This window comes from Gavialis gangeticus, unplaced genomic scaffold (genome assembly GCF_001723915.1).
Source record: "Gavialis gangeticus isolate Ggan-Ray unplaced genomic scaffold, GavGan_comp1, whole genome shotgun sequence".
Classification (NCBI taxonomy): Eukaryota; Metazoa; Chordata; order Crocodylia; family Gavialidae; genus Gavialis; species Gavialis gangeticus.
Genome location: NW_017728994.1, coordinates 40,890,420 through 40,906,942, shown reverse-complemented (window position 1 = coordinate 40,906,942; position 16,523 = coordinate 40,890,420). Strand labels below are relative to the sequence as shown.

The 16,523-nt window shown below is 48.0% G+C and overlaps 1 protein-coding gene across 4 annotated transcripts in view; it reads right to left on the bottom strand.

Annotated features, from left to right (window-relative positions):
* IDE (insulin degrading enzyme) overlaps positions 1-16,523 on the bottom strand; it is a 131,435-nt gene that overhangs the window by 61,167 nt on the left and 53,745 nt on the right. For all 4 annotated transcript variants that reach the window (XM_019502638.1, XM_019502636.1, XM_019502639.1 and 1 more), the window contains exon 11: positions 13,088-13,191. In XM_019502638.1, coding sequence (XP_019358183.1) covers positions 13,088-13,191 — 104 coding nt within the window. The remainder of the gene's footprint in view (positions 1-13,087; positions 13,192-16,523) is intronic.

Below are 16,523 nucleotides of genomic sequence, written 5' to 3'. Positions count from 1 at the left end.
CAGCTGCTTCCTTGTTGACCAGATAGGCTCTGCCCTATTGTCTTACTGCAGCAGAGCCACACCTGCACTAGGCAGTCCTAGCCTATAGCATCTAATTGCCTGCCTCTACAGCCAGCTTACTCCATGCAGTGCTCCCTTGACTGGCAAGCAGGTGTTTTTCTCTTCCTTAATGGCAACCCCTCAGCCTAGGTAACAGGGTTTCCCTGATGCCTTCTCCTGTACACCTACCCACTATTCAGCTGCCTGGACTATCTGCTGCAAGTTTTTCCGTTACTTTAAGGAGTGCTAGTATCCCTGTCACACTGAGCATAATCTTTCAGCTCTAATGAAGAGCATCTAAAAACAATTCCAAAGCCTAAACAATTCAAAATAATTACCCACTGCAACAGATCAACTTGATTCATTTCTCTAAAAATGTTACATAGATTTTTTAAAAGGATATCAGTGCAAAAAAAGAAAGCCCAAACTACCCTAAACAAATGCAACCATACCCAGTTACAAATATATTCTATTAAAATTTATTAAAAGAAAATAACTATTTGGGAAATTTAGAGCATGTCACACTAAAAGATCACCTACATGTAAGGGAAAAAATTCATAATTCATTTCAGAATGTATGTTAATTAGATAATTCCAGTTCCCAACACCTTTTTTAACTGTATTACACTTTTAGTAATACTTATACTACTGTGTCCACTTCAAGCAGTTTGGCTTGTGTTCTAATCAGTGTAATGCACAGAGTATATTTTCCACAGAAAATTCCAAAATGACACTCACGTTTCCTAATAGTATCAGCTCAGGATAAACCAAAGACTCTTGAAGTTCACAAAGTATGCCATACATTTCAAACCATTTATAAAACAGAATACTGGTAGCCAGCACACACAATTAAAAAAAATCATCTGCGAGGAACTATTCTTAATTCAGAATATAGACTTCTTATACACCTGAGATCAAAGTTTAAGACATGAAAAAAAAAAAGACGTATTGTTATTAGAGGTGCACCGATACATCAATCCAATATCGGATAGGTATGGATATAAAGAAAACTGGCTGTATCGGATATTGGCCCAATGGGGACAATAATTTGGCTGATAAATGCCCATGCTGTGCACAGCTGCAGTGCAGCACTCAGGCAGTGCAGAGAGCTGCCTCCAGCTGGTAAGTCCAATGTGGTGGAAGGGGAAGGAAGGGACATGGGGGGCCCCCCAAACAATGCCCCCCACAGTGAGGAAGGGGGTAGGGGCATGGGCAGGCACTGCCCAGCTGGGGTGGGAGAGCTGCTTGCACCCTGGGAGGGCACGAGGGGAGGTGCATGTGCCCCCCCAGATCCGCACTGGGCAGGGCGGGATGCATCCAGGGCTGCATGGGGCTCTTCTTGGCAGGGGCTGGGCTCGGAGTGGGTGCTGGCACCACTGGGAAGATGCTGCATCCACCCCAAATTTCGCCACCACCACCCAGCACAACCCCAGCTCAATGCCTTGCCTCCACCAACTCACCAGGGCTGCACCGGGTGGCTGACGGTGGCAGCAAAACTTGGGGTGGATGCAGCATCCTCCCAGCGCTACTGACACCAGCTCCAACCCCAGCCCATGCCAAGAAGAGCCCTGCGCAGCCCTGGCTGCAGCCCACCCTGTGCAGATCTGGCAGGCACACGCCTCCCTCATGCCCTCCCAGGTACAAACGTGGCGGAAGCCACCTGGTCCCCACACAAGCCGTAGTTCTGCCCCCCCTCGCCCCTCCTGGGCAGCACCTGTCCCTGCCCCAACCCTCACCACAGGGGGCACTGATCTGCTCCCCCCCCATGCCCCTTCCCTTCCACCACACCGGACTTACCAGCTGGAGGCAGCTGTATCAGAAATAGGATCAGTATCAGCCAACATGCCTCCTTAAATATCGGCTATCAGTATCAGCCCCAAAAATCGCTATCGGTGCATCCCTAATTTTTATGGTTATAAAGAGCAGCTTCTACACAGATTAAGTCGTCAGTGTAAGTTTCCCTAAAAAGTTTAGACCTTTTTAAAGCTGGTTCATGTAAGTGGATTTTAAAACGAGTTGGAGTAAGCCATTCAGCAGCCTGAATCACTTTTACCAAACTAGTTTGAAAACCTGGTACCTGGTCTACATAATGCTTCTGGTCAGTTTTAAAAGTCTGTTTCAAGTTAAATCCAATTAATATTTTTGGTTAAGTTTTCTTAGTAAACACCAAGAAGGTCCACATGTAGTAATATAACAGACCTAAGTACAGCATGATGCTGATTAATAAGCAGGATACATCTTTACCATTGATGCTGCTCTTGTCATAGTAAATTGATTGTTGAGAACAGCATCAACTATCTGATCAATGCAAGAACATTCTGAAAATCAAAGCATTTTATATGGCAGAAGAAATGTTTGAAAAGAAAATGTTCAAGTTATCTCCATTTCAATTTGGCTAATTTCTGGTGTTATTGCTTGCTGTTCCTTAATTTCTCAAAAGTCGTATTGCCAAGGCTGTAGTTTAACTGCAGCACCCCAAAGTCACAATACATATGGATTCAAACACACAGTCCTGTAGGGGGCTCTCTGAAGTACAGTAGTTGCTATGGCAGCAACTGTCAGAGACAGACAGCTTCTTTTACCTGAATGCTGCTAGCACATCCTTCTAAGCACCTTAACGCCATGATATCTATAGGTACAAAAGAGTCTATATGTACAGTGGGTTGAGAACCACCATGTTATCTGAACTACAAGTATTATATGCAATTATAATGCAAGAGATTTTTTCCAAACATATGCATGTGCTCACACACACACAGGCATAAATGCATGAGTGAACTATATTGTAAGTCTGAACCAAAATGCAGGCAACGTTGTTTTGCAAGGCTGAAGTGTATGCACACATGGAAGTATATGTGAAAACATAAAACATCCAACTGGTGCTTCAAGTACTATAAGGTAATTTCTAAACAGAAACGCTCAATTCTGCAGAATCCCATATAGTGTGGATTCTACACAAAAGCTGACAAAAATCACAAGCTCACAGCTCTAGTACAACTTTTTTACCTTTTTTCTTCCATTCCAAAACATATTCTGATAAATTAGTTGGAAAAAATAAAGTTTAAAAAATTTGGCTGTGTGCATTCCAAAACACTAGGCTTCCATGCTCTTCTACAATTAGGTCAAACCTTTATGTTATTTGTATTTAATACTCAAGCTTAATATAATAATGAACACAAAAACTGCATTAAAAGAACATTAAGGCTGCAAATAAAGCTCTAAATTAGGAGATGCCAATATGATAGTTGATTGGTACCATCTTTTTTTGATCCCTTGTGCATATGCATTATGATACAGACTTTAATTATGCTTTAAACATGCTATTTTTTCCACAGAAGCCCTGCCTTGTTCAGTGCACAGTTAATGAGCAGCTATAAAATGCTTTATTTTTGTATTATCGTTCATATTGTGGCCTTAGACTTTTTCTCTATATTATTCAAATTATGCTCTCAGGACACAGGAATGAATTTTTTAGTGTCAGTTATCACTACAATATTTGTATGTTTTACAAACAAACCATTTTTCTTTACCCCCTCACCTCTTAAGGAAGTTGTATTATCCCAAATTTACAGAAGGGGAGCAGATGCACATTAATATTAATGTCAAAGTCCAATTTGAGATTGCTAGAAAATTATGTACTCGTATACAAGAGGAGGTCCCCCCTTCTCCCCAATTGGCATGGGGAAAAAAAACCTCATTTTACATTCACATACCAGAAAACCTCATTAAATACACTGTCTATTCATCACTAAACTGCTGCCAAAAGCAACACGTGCCCAGTAACAGATACCAGCATTGAAGCTGATTAAAAACACAGGCAACACTGAGCTGAACTACAAAACACATGGCCCATATTGGGCAAACATACTGATGGGAACCTATCACAAGGATAAGTTAGTACAGCCTATCTGAACAAGATACATTATAGTGACCCAGGTGCACAGAGACCCCTTAGTATCTGTTTTTGTCAGTTTGGATACAGAACCCTGAGCTACCCCCACACTTGCATACAGGGGAACCAGGACACTGAAACCAGTAGTCACTGGATCCCAGGTCAGAAGCCTAGAAACCAAAACAGATAAGAAAATGAGGATTCCTTGTGAAATTCAGGGTGAAGATGGGACATTTGCACCCAAGAAAGTTACTAATGGAGAGAGATTTCTTAGTCCAGATAATGCAGGATCCGCTACAGGTAGACCTTAAAAATTTGCATTGACTAATTTGTGTGCTGGGTCAGAGAGTGGGAACTGGGCTTCAAGAATGAAAACTGCAGAACAGATGCCTGGCAACAGCTTCAGGTGGCTGAGGTAAATCCCCAGCTGGAGGATTTTCACTTTGCCGGGAGAGACGCAAGGAGCAAGAAACTGATTACAATCCAAATGTACTCCAGTCAAACAACAGAAGAGGACATACATTTTTTGCTTACAAGACACTGTGAGAAAGTGGGAAAAGTAGTGGAGGTCCAGGAGAAGGTGTGAGTGTGGATTGGAGCCCGGAGGGCCACAGCAATGCTGAAAACCAAGGCTGGGAATCCAGGTGAGGTGCAGCACCTCACCCCCATTATCTCCCTGGGCCCCCACAGAGGCTTTGTCTTCTACAGGGGCTACCTTAAGCTCTGCTGCAAATGTGGGGAGCAGAGCCATTTGGTGGCACAATGCCCAAATAAAATTTGTGCCATTTGCAAAGAAAAAGGACATGAAGCTATGGGCTGTAACAGGACTGGCACTGCCGTCTGCGCATGGAGAAGTGGCATGTCTTTAAAGATTGCCCCATCTCCTTTGCAAACAAAGCAAAAAATAAAGAAGAGACTAGATATTCCAGAAGCCTTAAGCCACCTGGCAGCAACAGAGAAAAAGGGGGAAGGGAAGAATGAGAATATGAAGAAAACAGAAGGAAGGGAACGCTCTGAAAAGAAAAATCCCAACCTCCTCTCAGGACAGCATGCAAGCCCTAAGACAGATGGTTGAAGAACTTAAGGAACTTGGAAGAATGGAAGGGGAAGGTAAGAGAGAAAGGGAAAAGCTGGATCCCCAAGCAGGGGACTCAGAGAACCCCAGAAGCTGGAGAAAATTCCAACTCAGATATGGAGACCCAAGAGATGCAAGGGAGACGGGAGGAATCCCAAGAGAGCCCAGAGACAGAACAGTATGGCTGGGAAACCCCCAAAAGCATAGAAGAAATGCGAAGTCCGTCTGCATCCATATGATCTGGATAAGGGAGCTGGTCTCCCCAAAGGACTTCCACAGGCTGGTGAAAAACTTGGGCCAGAACAAAGAGCCTAAAAAGATAAGGATATAAGAAAAGAAAGGCTGCAACTTCCCCCTCTCCATTCACAGCTTTTATCATGGGGATCCTAAGAAAGAAGCCTGCTAAAGAAAGAGAAATGGGAGACCATATGGAAGTGTCTGGACCAGCTGAAAGCAAATATCATTTGCCTCCAGGAATGTGGCTTGTCCAGCTCTAAAATAATTACTCTGTTTGAAAAATGATGGTCGCATGGCATCTCCACATGGTCAGGAAAGAATGACAATAGATCAGCGGGGGTGGCATGGGCTATCCTGCTGAAATGAGACAATGCGAGACCGCTACTGTACAGAGATTATCGTAGGTAGGCTGTTGCAAGCTACCACTGAGACAGAGGGAGGAAAATTTGACCTAAATGTTTATGCTCAGGCCAACATAGAAAAGGCCAGATGTACCTTCCTATAACCTATGCAGACTATGCTGGATTCTTGCAGGCTTCACTGGCTGGGAAACATGGAGCATGTGCCTCAAGGTCATCTGCTGAGGGCTGTGCTCTATGGCCAACTCAAGAACTTCCCATGACGCGGAGGAAGGCTGAGACCAACAGGTGAGCCAGGAAGCAGTGTGCTTCAACCCCTATCTCGTGAGTGAACTTGTAACCACAGTGAGAAGGATTGCTGCTCACACACTGGGCCCTTCTCCCACACCACTGCCAAACACAACTGACTCACTGTCTGAGTCACACCTCCTTTCATCTGTCAAGATGCTGTATGGCCTAAAACCTTCCTAGAGAACATGGCTGTGGCAATGCCTAGGACCTGGCCAGTGGTGACTGCAGGAGATTTCAACTGCCTCACAGAAGTGGGAGACAGAATAAGCAGAGGCCAAAAGATGGGCCTGGACAGATCCTCCAGACTGCTGAAAGAGCTTGTCTGTGACCACAGCCTGGTGGACGTGGGCAAGAAAGCCCAAAGGCCCAGGGGAAACTTCACCTGTGTGAACCCTCTGGAGCAGATGAGATCATGCACCAATTTCATCTTCCTCTCCAAGGGGTGGATGGTAGTAAAAGCTGAATGTGCACCTGTCTGCTTCTTGGACTACACCATGTCCTAACACTGAGGCAGAGATGGGGAGAAGGGCAGCCTGAGAGGGGCTGAGGTGTGTGGAAGCTAAATGCAAACCTCCTGTATGAAAAAAAAGATTCAACAGGAGTTCAGACAGTGCTACACAGGGTGGAGGACCCTCAGAGTTGGATACCAGAACCACACAGAGTGGTGGGCGAGCATTAAAGTGAGAGCAGAACCCTTCTTCCAACAGGCTGGCAGAAGACAAGCCTGGTTCTACAGGAGGCACCATGAGTACCTGAACTACAAGCTGCAGAGTCTGCACAAGCAGGTGGCTTGGAGCTGGGGCATGAGGGAGGCCATGTGGAAAGTGAAAGCTCAGGGCCTTGTACAGGGAACAGGCCAGGAAGAAAGTCTTCCTGGACCAGGGCCACTGGGTGGAGACAGGGAAGGAGTGGTTTGCTTACTTCAGCAGGTTAAAAGAAAGCCAAGAGGAAGGTTATGACCAGCTTAGCAGACACAGCAGGAGTGGATATCCTGTCAAATGAAGGGATGCTAGCAAGGGCAGCAGCCTTCTACCAGGAGCTGTACACAGTGCACCCAGAAGACCATGAGCTCCCTGCAGGAGCTCACCCAGGGCCTTGGGGGGACTAGGACCAGAAGCTGGTGGAGGAGTGGATGCTGGAGATCACCAAGATTCTCCACAACTTCAGGAATGGTGAGACTTCTGGGACAGATGATCTGCCCAAGGAGTTCTATGTCACCTTTTGGGACCAAACAGGCCTTGCTGGAGGTGTGTAGGGAACAGCTGTAGGATGATCACCTGGGGGCCTAAATGGATCAGGACCTCAACACTTTTTATATGAAAAGAGCAAGGAAGGATTTAGAGAACTGTAGACCCATAACACTCCTGAATTTTGACTGTAAACTGATGGCCAAAATTCTCAGCCAAGTGCTTTAAGTCTGTTACCAGTACCATGATCCACGAAGACCAGTCATGCACAGTGCTGGGGTGACAGATCCACGGAGCCCTGCGGTACCAATGGGAGAGAGGCTTGAACACTGCTGTGCTGAACTTCGAACTAGAAACCCTGCAACTGAGTATCCATTGGTCCCTTTTTGAGACACTGAAGAAGATGGGAGTCCCCAACTTGAGCAGCAGGGTGCTGGTGAATGGAGGGATTTGGGCACCTGAGAGGGCTATCCACTCTCCCCAATTGTGTTACATCTGCGCAAAGGAACTGCTTGCCCATTGGCTCAGATGAGGTCCTGGGATCAGCAGAGTGAAGATCTCTGGGGGAAGTGAGGCAGAGACAAGGGTCCGAGCCTACATGGACAACCTCAACATCCTGTGCACAGTGCCAAGTGGTTGGTAGAAAGACTGTTACAACATACCCAGGTATGTGGAGCAGCAGCAGGGGCCAAGCTCAATGTGAGCAAGAGAATCTGCCTGGTACTGGGCAAACTTGGGGACCTGTCAACCTGGGGGTCTCCATCTACCATGAAGGGGTGGAGATCCTCCAGGTGGAGTCTGACCCAGAGCTGAACAGACAGTTGTCCCCACTGACAGGAGGCGTGTCTTCCACAGTCCCAGTCTCTGCTTAATTTTGGCCTCAGTCTTTCCCCACACCTTCTGTCTGTTCAGCTCTGGTTCCAACTCCCCCCAGAGGATCTTCACACCTGGGATAGTTGTGTGGGCTTCTCTGCTTTTTTCTGTGTCTCAGTGCATACACAGGGAGTGCCCAGTGGGCTATCTGCCAGTTCAAGTCCCCGTGCTCCTTCTGCAGGTCTTTGTGGAATATTTGCTCCCACAAAGCCTCGCAGCTGTGCCTAGGTATTACATCCATAGGTGACAATCTATCCCTGCCCCCCTCAAAGTCATCCATAGACTCCAAAGAGCTATGTGCGTCTTCTTCTGGGGCTCTAGATGGGAGAAGGTTGCAAGGACCAGGCTGTACAAGATGAAATGGATCAAGGAGTCAAGGAATGCTGGATAACCTGCTGTTCCTCTAGGCCAAGTACAAGCCAGATTTGCAAACTGGTAACCGAGACAGAATCCAAAATGGACTACTTCATAAGATACTTTGCAGGTCACCTGCTGCAATACTGGTGGGTGTATGTCACCCAACTCACGTCCATGGATCTTGGAGCCACTATGGTTCTACAAGATCTTGCAAAGGATAGACTGTCGCCCATGGATGTACTACTCAGGCACAGCTGCCAGGCTGTGTGGGAGCAAATCTTCCACAAAGACCTGCAGAAGGAGCACAGGGACTTAAACTGGCAGATAGCCCACTGGGCACTCCCTATGTAGGCACTGAGACACAGACAGAGGCAGAGAAGCCCGCACAACTACCCCAGGCAAACTTGCTGGTGGAAGGAGGAAACAACTGACCACCTCCTCTGGAACTGCTCGTACACCAGGGAAATGTGGAGGAGAGTAATTTTACTCCTTGTGATGGTGACAGAGGTAAAGACCCTGATCAGAGAGGTGGTGCTGTTCAGCCACCTGACCAAGTAGCAAGGGACAGCCCACTTCAACCAATTCATCTCCTGATATAGGAGCACCCTGTGGAAGACCAGGAACCTGCTTATATACAGGCACACAAATCTCCCAGTCAAGGACTGAGTCAGAACGAGAGTAAGCGAGCTGCAGGTCTACTACAGGAAGCCAAAATAAAACGACAGGGAGAAGACTGCAGAGAATATGTGGAAAGACTGGCACAGAGAAAAGACTGGGTGTGAGAGCAGGAGGAACAGCCCCCCAAAGCACCCAGAGCTAGGGACTGCAAGAAAACCCTCTTTTCTTACTGGGAGAAAACAGCAGAGCCCAGTAAGGGCTAGAGACTCAGCTTACGTCCTTGCAGGGATGACAGCAGCAGCGGAGGAGCCAGGATTCTGCATGCAGCCATGCTACATAAACTCCTGGTCTCTGCAGACTGGGGGATGCTAGGGAGCCACTGGTAAAACCAGCAGGAGTGTGAGATGCTCGCACACAATGGGGAGTAGTGTGGAGGTAGCAAGCATATGACTAGCAATGGAGCTGGAAGCAGAGGCATCTTCAAGAGCTGGGTGCTCGGAGGGTCACCTGGTACAAGGTACTACAACCCTGGGACTGAAGGACGAGATGGGTTGCCCTCAGAAACTGCAGACAGGATGGGCTTGAAGATAGGGGAGCTTTTGTCCTATGCTAATCCCTGAGGCAGCTGATGGAAGCCTTGTGAGCGTGACAGTGCTGGTGCAACACGAGACCCAGCTGTCACAGTTTGTTGGTATGCAGCAACCAAATTTATAGAGGGACCAACCTGAATGAATTAATAGTGAGACAAACTCATCTGATTGTGGTGGTGTGATCACCAAAGACAATTAATTGAATGAACAGGACCAGGAGTGGACAAGTATTTAAGGATGTTAATTTTGTTTATTAAGATGAATTAAGTTGCTCCATTTGATTGTGAGACCTGAGTCCTAACTGGTTCAGAGGGGAGCTTCCAGAAGATTAATTTAAGTTTGAACTATATGCAATCAATTAAGTTAATGAATTGACTGAGGGGTGAATAAAGCTGTAATTGGAATTTAGGCACTGACCCCTGTGAGTATAGGGCTAACAGAAGGCACTAAGAGATTACAGGTGCCTTCATTTAGAGCTAAGGAGATGACAGCTTCTATATGTCCAGTTGGTATGTAGATGGGGTAAAAGGAAGCGGCAGAGCTCTATAGGGACAACATCCATGAGACCTACATATGGAGCTCTTTTGGCATCAAGGAATGTCCCTCCAATTACACAAGACCAAGACATGACAGGCAAGATGAGGAAGGCAGTTCCCGAGTAGGAAACGTGAGAGTATTCAAACTATCAATCCTTAAGACCTGGTATTCCGGGGGCTTAGGCTCTCAAGCACTCTGGCATAGGACTTATTTAAGGCACCATTTACACTAGCACAGACTGGTTATAGGCAAGACCACGGAAGAGAATGATGATGAAAATGACAGTAATGATGATGACGACAATGACAATAATGATGATGACTGAAAGGACTGGGAAAACAGGTAGGAAATTTGTGAGGGGCCTGGGGGAAAGAAAGACGGTATTGAGGCCATCTTCTGTGCAACTGTAAAATGTAAAGGAGATGGTGACAGGCACGCAGGTGTGCGGTTGATACTACTGTAATAGGGATGATGATGTGTAACTGCAGATGTATAGGGATATATATATTTTATACAGAAATATATATTTTTGCAAAAAAAAGTTTGTACTATATATAAGTACAACAGTGTTGCTTAAAAGAGTATTTGTGGAGTACTTGTGTTAAAATTTGCTGCAGTTTCAAAAAAAAGGTTAAATGCATCTATTCTGGATGAGCTAAGTCTATGGGTATCATATTAATTTGCTTATATGCAAGCTACTACAGGCATGTTTAGTTCAGTGTTTTCAAATTTGCCCTCCCTTCCACGTGCTTAGGGAGAGCAGGATCTGACTGTAAGGGGGAGGAAGGACAATGCAGGAGAAGAAGCTGGAGAGGGGGCAGAGGGCAAGGGGGCCACAAGACCATCTAGATTTATTTGCCCTGCTGTAGCAGTTGATAGGGGATAAATTCAAGGCAAACCTCTAATAATTATACTCTATACCTGGGGTGTGTCTACATGCGCTCATAACGCCATAAATATTGCTAATAATGCTATAAACACAGTAAAATACTGTGCAGTAAGCCCTCCTTGGGAGCATGTCTACACGTGCTCCCTATTGGGAACAAATTTGCTCCCAATGGTAGTAGCCCAGTACAGGGATGCTCCTACCCTGTTGTGGTACCATGCAGCAGCCAGGGAGAGCTCCAGGCTCTCTCAGGGTGCTAGCCCGGGGGCAATCCTCATGTGTATGAGGCTAGGAAAGTTCTGCTGGCTGCAGCTGCCCCATATACATCAGGAAGGGTCCTGATGTGCATGGGGCCAGGAGACAGCTGCTACTGCAGAACTCTCCTGGCCCCATGCACGCAGGGACAAGTTTCATGCCCAGCAGGGCTTCTGTGCACAGCTGGGGGCTGGCTGCAAGCTGTCCCTCTTCTGGGGCTGCTCCCAGCGAGCCCCAGGCCAGGCAGGGATTTCCTCAAGCAGCCAGGGGCCAGCCAGGAGCTGTCCCACTTCTGGGGCAGCTCCCAGTCAGCCCCCAGCAGGGTGGGAATTTCCCTTTGAGAAGTGAAGCAGCTCCTGGCCAGCTCCCAGAAATCCCTACCCACCTGGGGGCTGGCTAGGAGCTGCCCCAAAGCAGGACAGCTCCCAGCTAGCCCCTGACTGCACAGTAAAGCAGAAACCCCCCCAGTCCTGGCACTGATTGGCTCTGGCTCCTGTGGAGAACTGGAAGCTGAGCAGTGATAGGACTTGAGGGGTGGGGGGTCCCTGCCCCCTGTGGTCCTCTGGTGTCGGGACTGACCAGTAGCAAAACTGCTCCTGGTCAGTGCCTACCCCTGTGCTACTGTGCAGTAGACTAATTTACTGTGCAGTAAGTGGTGCACACACATGGACAGTGACACTTTACTGTGTAGTAGATTAGTCTACTGCACAGCAAAGCATCTCACGTAGACACAACCCTAGAAAATGTAATCAAATCTATAAATTCTCCATAATTAGATACTATATATAAATCAACCCCCCTTGTCCATATTCAAGGTCATCTTATATTTGAGTAAATAAGGTATATTTTAATATTCTTAGCACTTTGCATACAGCACTTTAAATATATAAAGCACTGCTCTCATTGATTTAAGCTGCAGTCAGACCCAAGTTTCAAGTCAGGCAGGAAGATAACAGTGAAACATTTTTTTCAAATGGACACATTTTAGTGAATTTCCATTGGATAAAGCAAAAAAATATATCCCTGACAGAAAGGCTGCTCTCTTGACAGATTTCTAGTTCCTAAGCCAAAGCACAGGAATGCTCTACAGTAGGGGTATCAAACATGAAGCCTGCAGGTTGGATCCAGCCTGCAAAGGCATATTATCTGGCCCGCAGATCTGGAAAGTTCACACTGGGGCAAGTAGCAGCATTAATACCTATGACTGTCAAAGCCGCTGGTCAACAGGGTCAGCATCTGAAGGGTTAACACCAGTGCTGCTTGCCCTGCTTCCAAGTTTCTGGGTTACAGTCTTACTATGGATGCAGTTCTGCAGTGTTGGGGCAAGCAGAGGCAGTGTTAGCCATCAGACCTGCCAGAATTTGTTTTGGCTGAGCCAGCACCTATTTCCACTGGAGATGGGTTCTCCAGCCCACAAGTAGCTTTGCAGTGCACATCTGCCCCATAGAGCGATATGAGGTTGACACCTCTGCTCCACAACTACTCTAAGAAAAAGGTCTCAGTTTAATTTAGGCAAAAAAAGCGCTTTTCACTAGCCTTGATCTGAGAACTGGCAGAGCAGTTTTGGGTAAGGCTTTTTATTTTTATTTTCAGGGGCAGGGGGTTTGTTTTTGTGCGCGTGTGTTGTTTTTTTCCCTTGGTGAGTGAGGTGGAAGGAACTGAGTCTGCAGCAGACCCATGTCATGGAAAATTTCAGCCCAGAAAGTTAATATTTGGTAAAAAATCACAAGGAATGAAAACAGTCTTATTATGGGAATTGTCAGTCAGACCTTAATAATAGACACTACTATCCACTGCAAAATTGGCATATCAAAGTCTGTTTAAAGTTGCATTACTTTGTTCTCTTCATAAAATATTTTATTAAAATGCAAGATACTCCAAGTTAGCTTACCGAACATTTTCTGGCTTCAGTTTATCCAGTACCATCTCTATTAAATCAGGCCTAAATTCTTCAAGTAAATATTCAGCAGCAAGCACTTCTTCTATGGGATAATACTAAAAAAGAAGAGACATTTTTAGACTAGAAAACATTTAAGTGAGAAAGTTTCATTGCAGTAAGCTTAAAAGACAATGTAATCACAATTACGTAGATGAGACAGCTTTTAAATATGGGTATGCTAAGTATTATATGTTAACACTTTAGGGCAGAAGACTACTGGATAGCTTAGTTTTAAAAATAACTGTTCACCTTTAAAGTATCAGTTATCGCTATAAAACAAAATACAAATGACAATGTAAATGCTGACCCCTGGAGGATATTTTTAAGGTTGAAAGTAGTAAATAGTCTAATGGTGCATTAAAAAAAAACCTGATTTCTAAAAATTCAAAAATACTGTTATTCTTATGACAATTGGTAATTAACCAACTTTTCAAAAGGAAAGAGTCTCCAGAATCAAGAAACACAATATGCATTCAAAAAGTAATGTTCAGCTTCCAACTCCTTCTTTAAGAGTTAGATAATTATAAGTAAAATTATACAATTTGTTTAAAAATTCTACAGTGAACGATGAATATGCAGAAAAAATGCATTTTTGGAGAAGGTACAAACTGTAGTCCTTCCAGGCAGCCACATGTTCAAGCTGTGAAAGAAAGGATGCCTATTGCAAGGTGGCAATTACCTACCTTCTCTGTCACTGATTAATGATAGAAACTGCCTGAGCAAGCAACTTAAATTAACACATCTCAAAAAAAGCGCAGCTGTGGTGTCATTGCCTTGCCAAGCTAGAGGTTATGCTAGTCAGACCTGGGCCTCTCCTACAGAGGAAGTTCATGCCCCTCATCCCTGGCAGACTTTCAGTTGCAAGAGGAACAGAACTTAAATTCAACCAGTGGACTTGCAAGTACAAAGAAGTGATTCAGCCCCTTGTCCTGTGACAGTAGAAAAAAGTATAAAATATCGCATCACATTTTAAACAACTCAGATAAATAGAACATATTTGTTCTTCTGTCTAGGTATTTCCAGTCACATCTGAGTGTTTTAAGAATAATCTAAATTCCTCCGCCCACCCTGGCGCCCCTCACCACCCTACCCCCTACACTCATCTCTTCCTACAGGACAATTAGCTAGACCGTTTAGAAGAGGTTTTGAATATAGGTATGAATCTTACACTATACAAAAAGTGAGTAAAATATGGCAAGAATTGTAGAGCAAAACGACATTATAAAAAATTGAAATATTGCTATTAAAAAATCCTGTATATATAGATCAGACAATACCATAATTTTGAAAGTCCTCATCTGAAACAATCACACATAATATACTGTAGAATCCTCTATTTAAATATTTCTCAAGAACAAAAAGCCAAGCTACTGAACTGGAATTTGAATACAAGATGCAAGGAAAGTTATATATTTCTAACCTAATGCTCATCTTACAACAATGTAAAATCAAAATTATTTTATCCTTCTAGCTCAGGGATCGGCAACCTATCCTACGCGTGCCGAAGGTGGCACGTGGCATATTTCTGATTGGCATGCAGATTGGGCGGGAAGAGCCATGGCCAGATAGAGCCTTGAGCTGCTGCCAACCCCAGCCAGGTAAGAGCCCCTCGGGACCCAGACCCAGCCGGGTCCCACCACTGACCCCAGACCCAGCCCAGTGCCACCCCCAGGTTGGGGGCTGCCGGTGCCCCAACAGCCCCAGCCCCAATCCTGCACTGCCGGCAGGCCCCAGGGCCTGGCCCCAGCTAGCACCACCACCACAGCTTGCCCCAGCCCAGTGCCACTGCCAGACCAGGGCCGTCCCGGCACTGCTGACGGCCTCAGACCTGGGCCCAGCCACACGCTGCTGGTGGGCCCGGCCCCAGACAGCACCACCGCGGCTGCCGGCCCCAGCCCCATGCTGCTGTTGGGCCAGGGCTGGGGCTGTGAACCTGCGCAGGCCCCAGCCCCATCCCAATGCTGCCGACAGCCCCAGCCCGGCAGCAGCACTGTGCTGGGTCCGGTGGCAATGGTGGTGAGGGCTGGGCCCTGGCCTGCCGGCAGCAGGCACCCACGCTGCAGCTAGGGCTTGGGCCCAGCACAGCATGGCCCCAGCGACTGCTGGGGCAGTTGGCAACACCAGGATGGGGCCAGGGCCTGAGCAGCTCCACGGCCCTGGCCCTGGCCCCATCCCAGCACTGCCGACAGCCCCAGCCCATGCTGCCGGCAAGCCAGGCTCTGGCCAGCACCACTGCCGCTGCCCACCCCAGTCTAGTGCTGCTGCCGGGCCGGGTGGTGGCAATGGTGCTGGCCAGGGCCAGGCGATGAGACTAGGGCTGTGGACCTGGCCTGTCCCCAGCCCCAGCCCTGGCCACGTGCTGCTGGCGAGCCTGGCCCCGGCTGCCACCACCACTGCTGCCAGGCTGAGGCCATGGACTTGCTCAGGCCCTGGCCCCATCCCAGCGCTGCTGACGGCCCTGGCAGCTAGCCGGGGCTGGGCTGGGCCATGCCCAGGCCCCAGTCGTAACAGTGGTACCAGCTGCTGGTGGGCCCGGCTCCAGACCGAGCCCTCACCACCGCCGGCCCCAGCACAGCGCTGCTGCCAGGCTGGGGCTGTCGGCACTGTCAGGATGAGGCCGGGGCCCACGCAGGAACCAGCCCCATCCCGGCACTGCCAAAGGACCTGGCCACATGCTGCCAGCAGGCTCTGGCCCTGCAGGGGCCTAGGCCGAGCCAGCACCACTGCCACCGCCCACCCCAGCCCGGTGCTGGCAACAGCTTGGCTGCAGCCTCAGCCCTGTACTGCTGCAGGACCCAACCCCGTGCTGCCATTGGGCCCTGGCCCCAGCTCCAGCCCCACGCTGCCCACAGCTGGGCTCCAGTCCCAGCCCCCTGTTGCCCGTGGGCCCCGGCCCCAGCCCCACCCTGCCAAGCAGCCCTGGCCCCAGCCCCACCCTGCCCACAGCCCTGTGCTGCCTGTGGCCCTGACCCCAGCCCCATGCTGCTCATGGCCCCAGCTCAAATCGGTGCAGTGCCGGCACCTGCTGTCTTCCTGGAGCCCAGGGCCAGGAGGCAGCCAGGGCTGGGGTGGGGAGGCAGCACCAGCAGCTGTTTGCAGCCTCCCAGCTACAGCCAGTCCAGGTTCCAGATAGCTGCCAATAGCCATGGAGCCTGGGATGCTTCCAGCAGCCGGCTGGGAGGATGGAAGCCCTGCTGGAAGCAGCCCAGGCTCCATGGCTATCAGCAGCTACCCAGAACCTGGGTCGGCTGCAGCTGGGAGGCTGCAAAAAGCTGCTGTCTCCCCAGCCCTGGCTCCAGCTGCCTCCCAGCTCCAGCCCCAGCCCCGGGCTCCTCTCCCTGGCAGCAGATACCAGTGATGTTCCCCACTGTGCTGCCCTTGCCGCCAC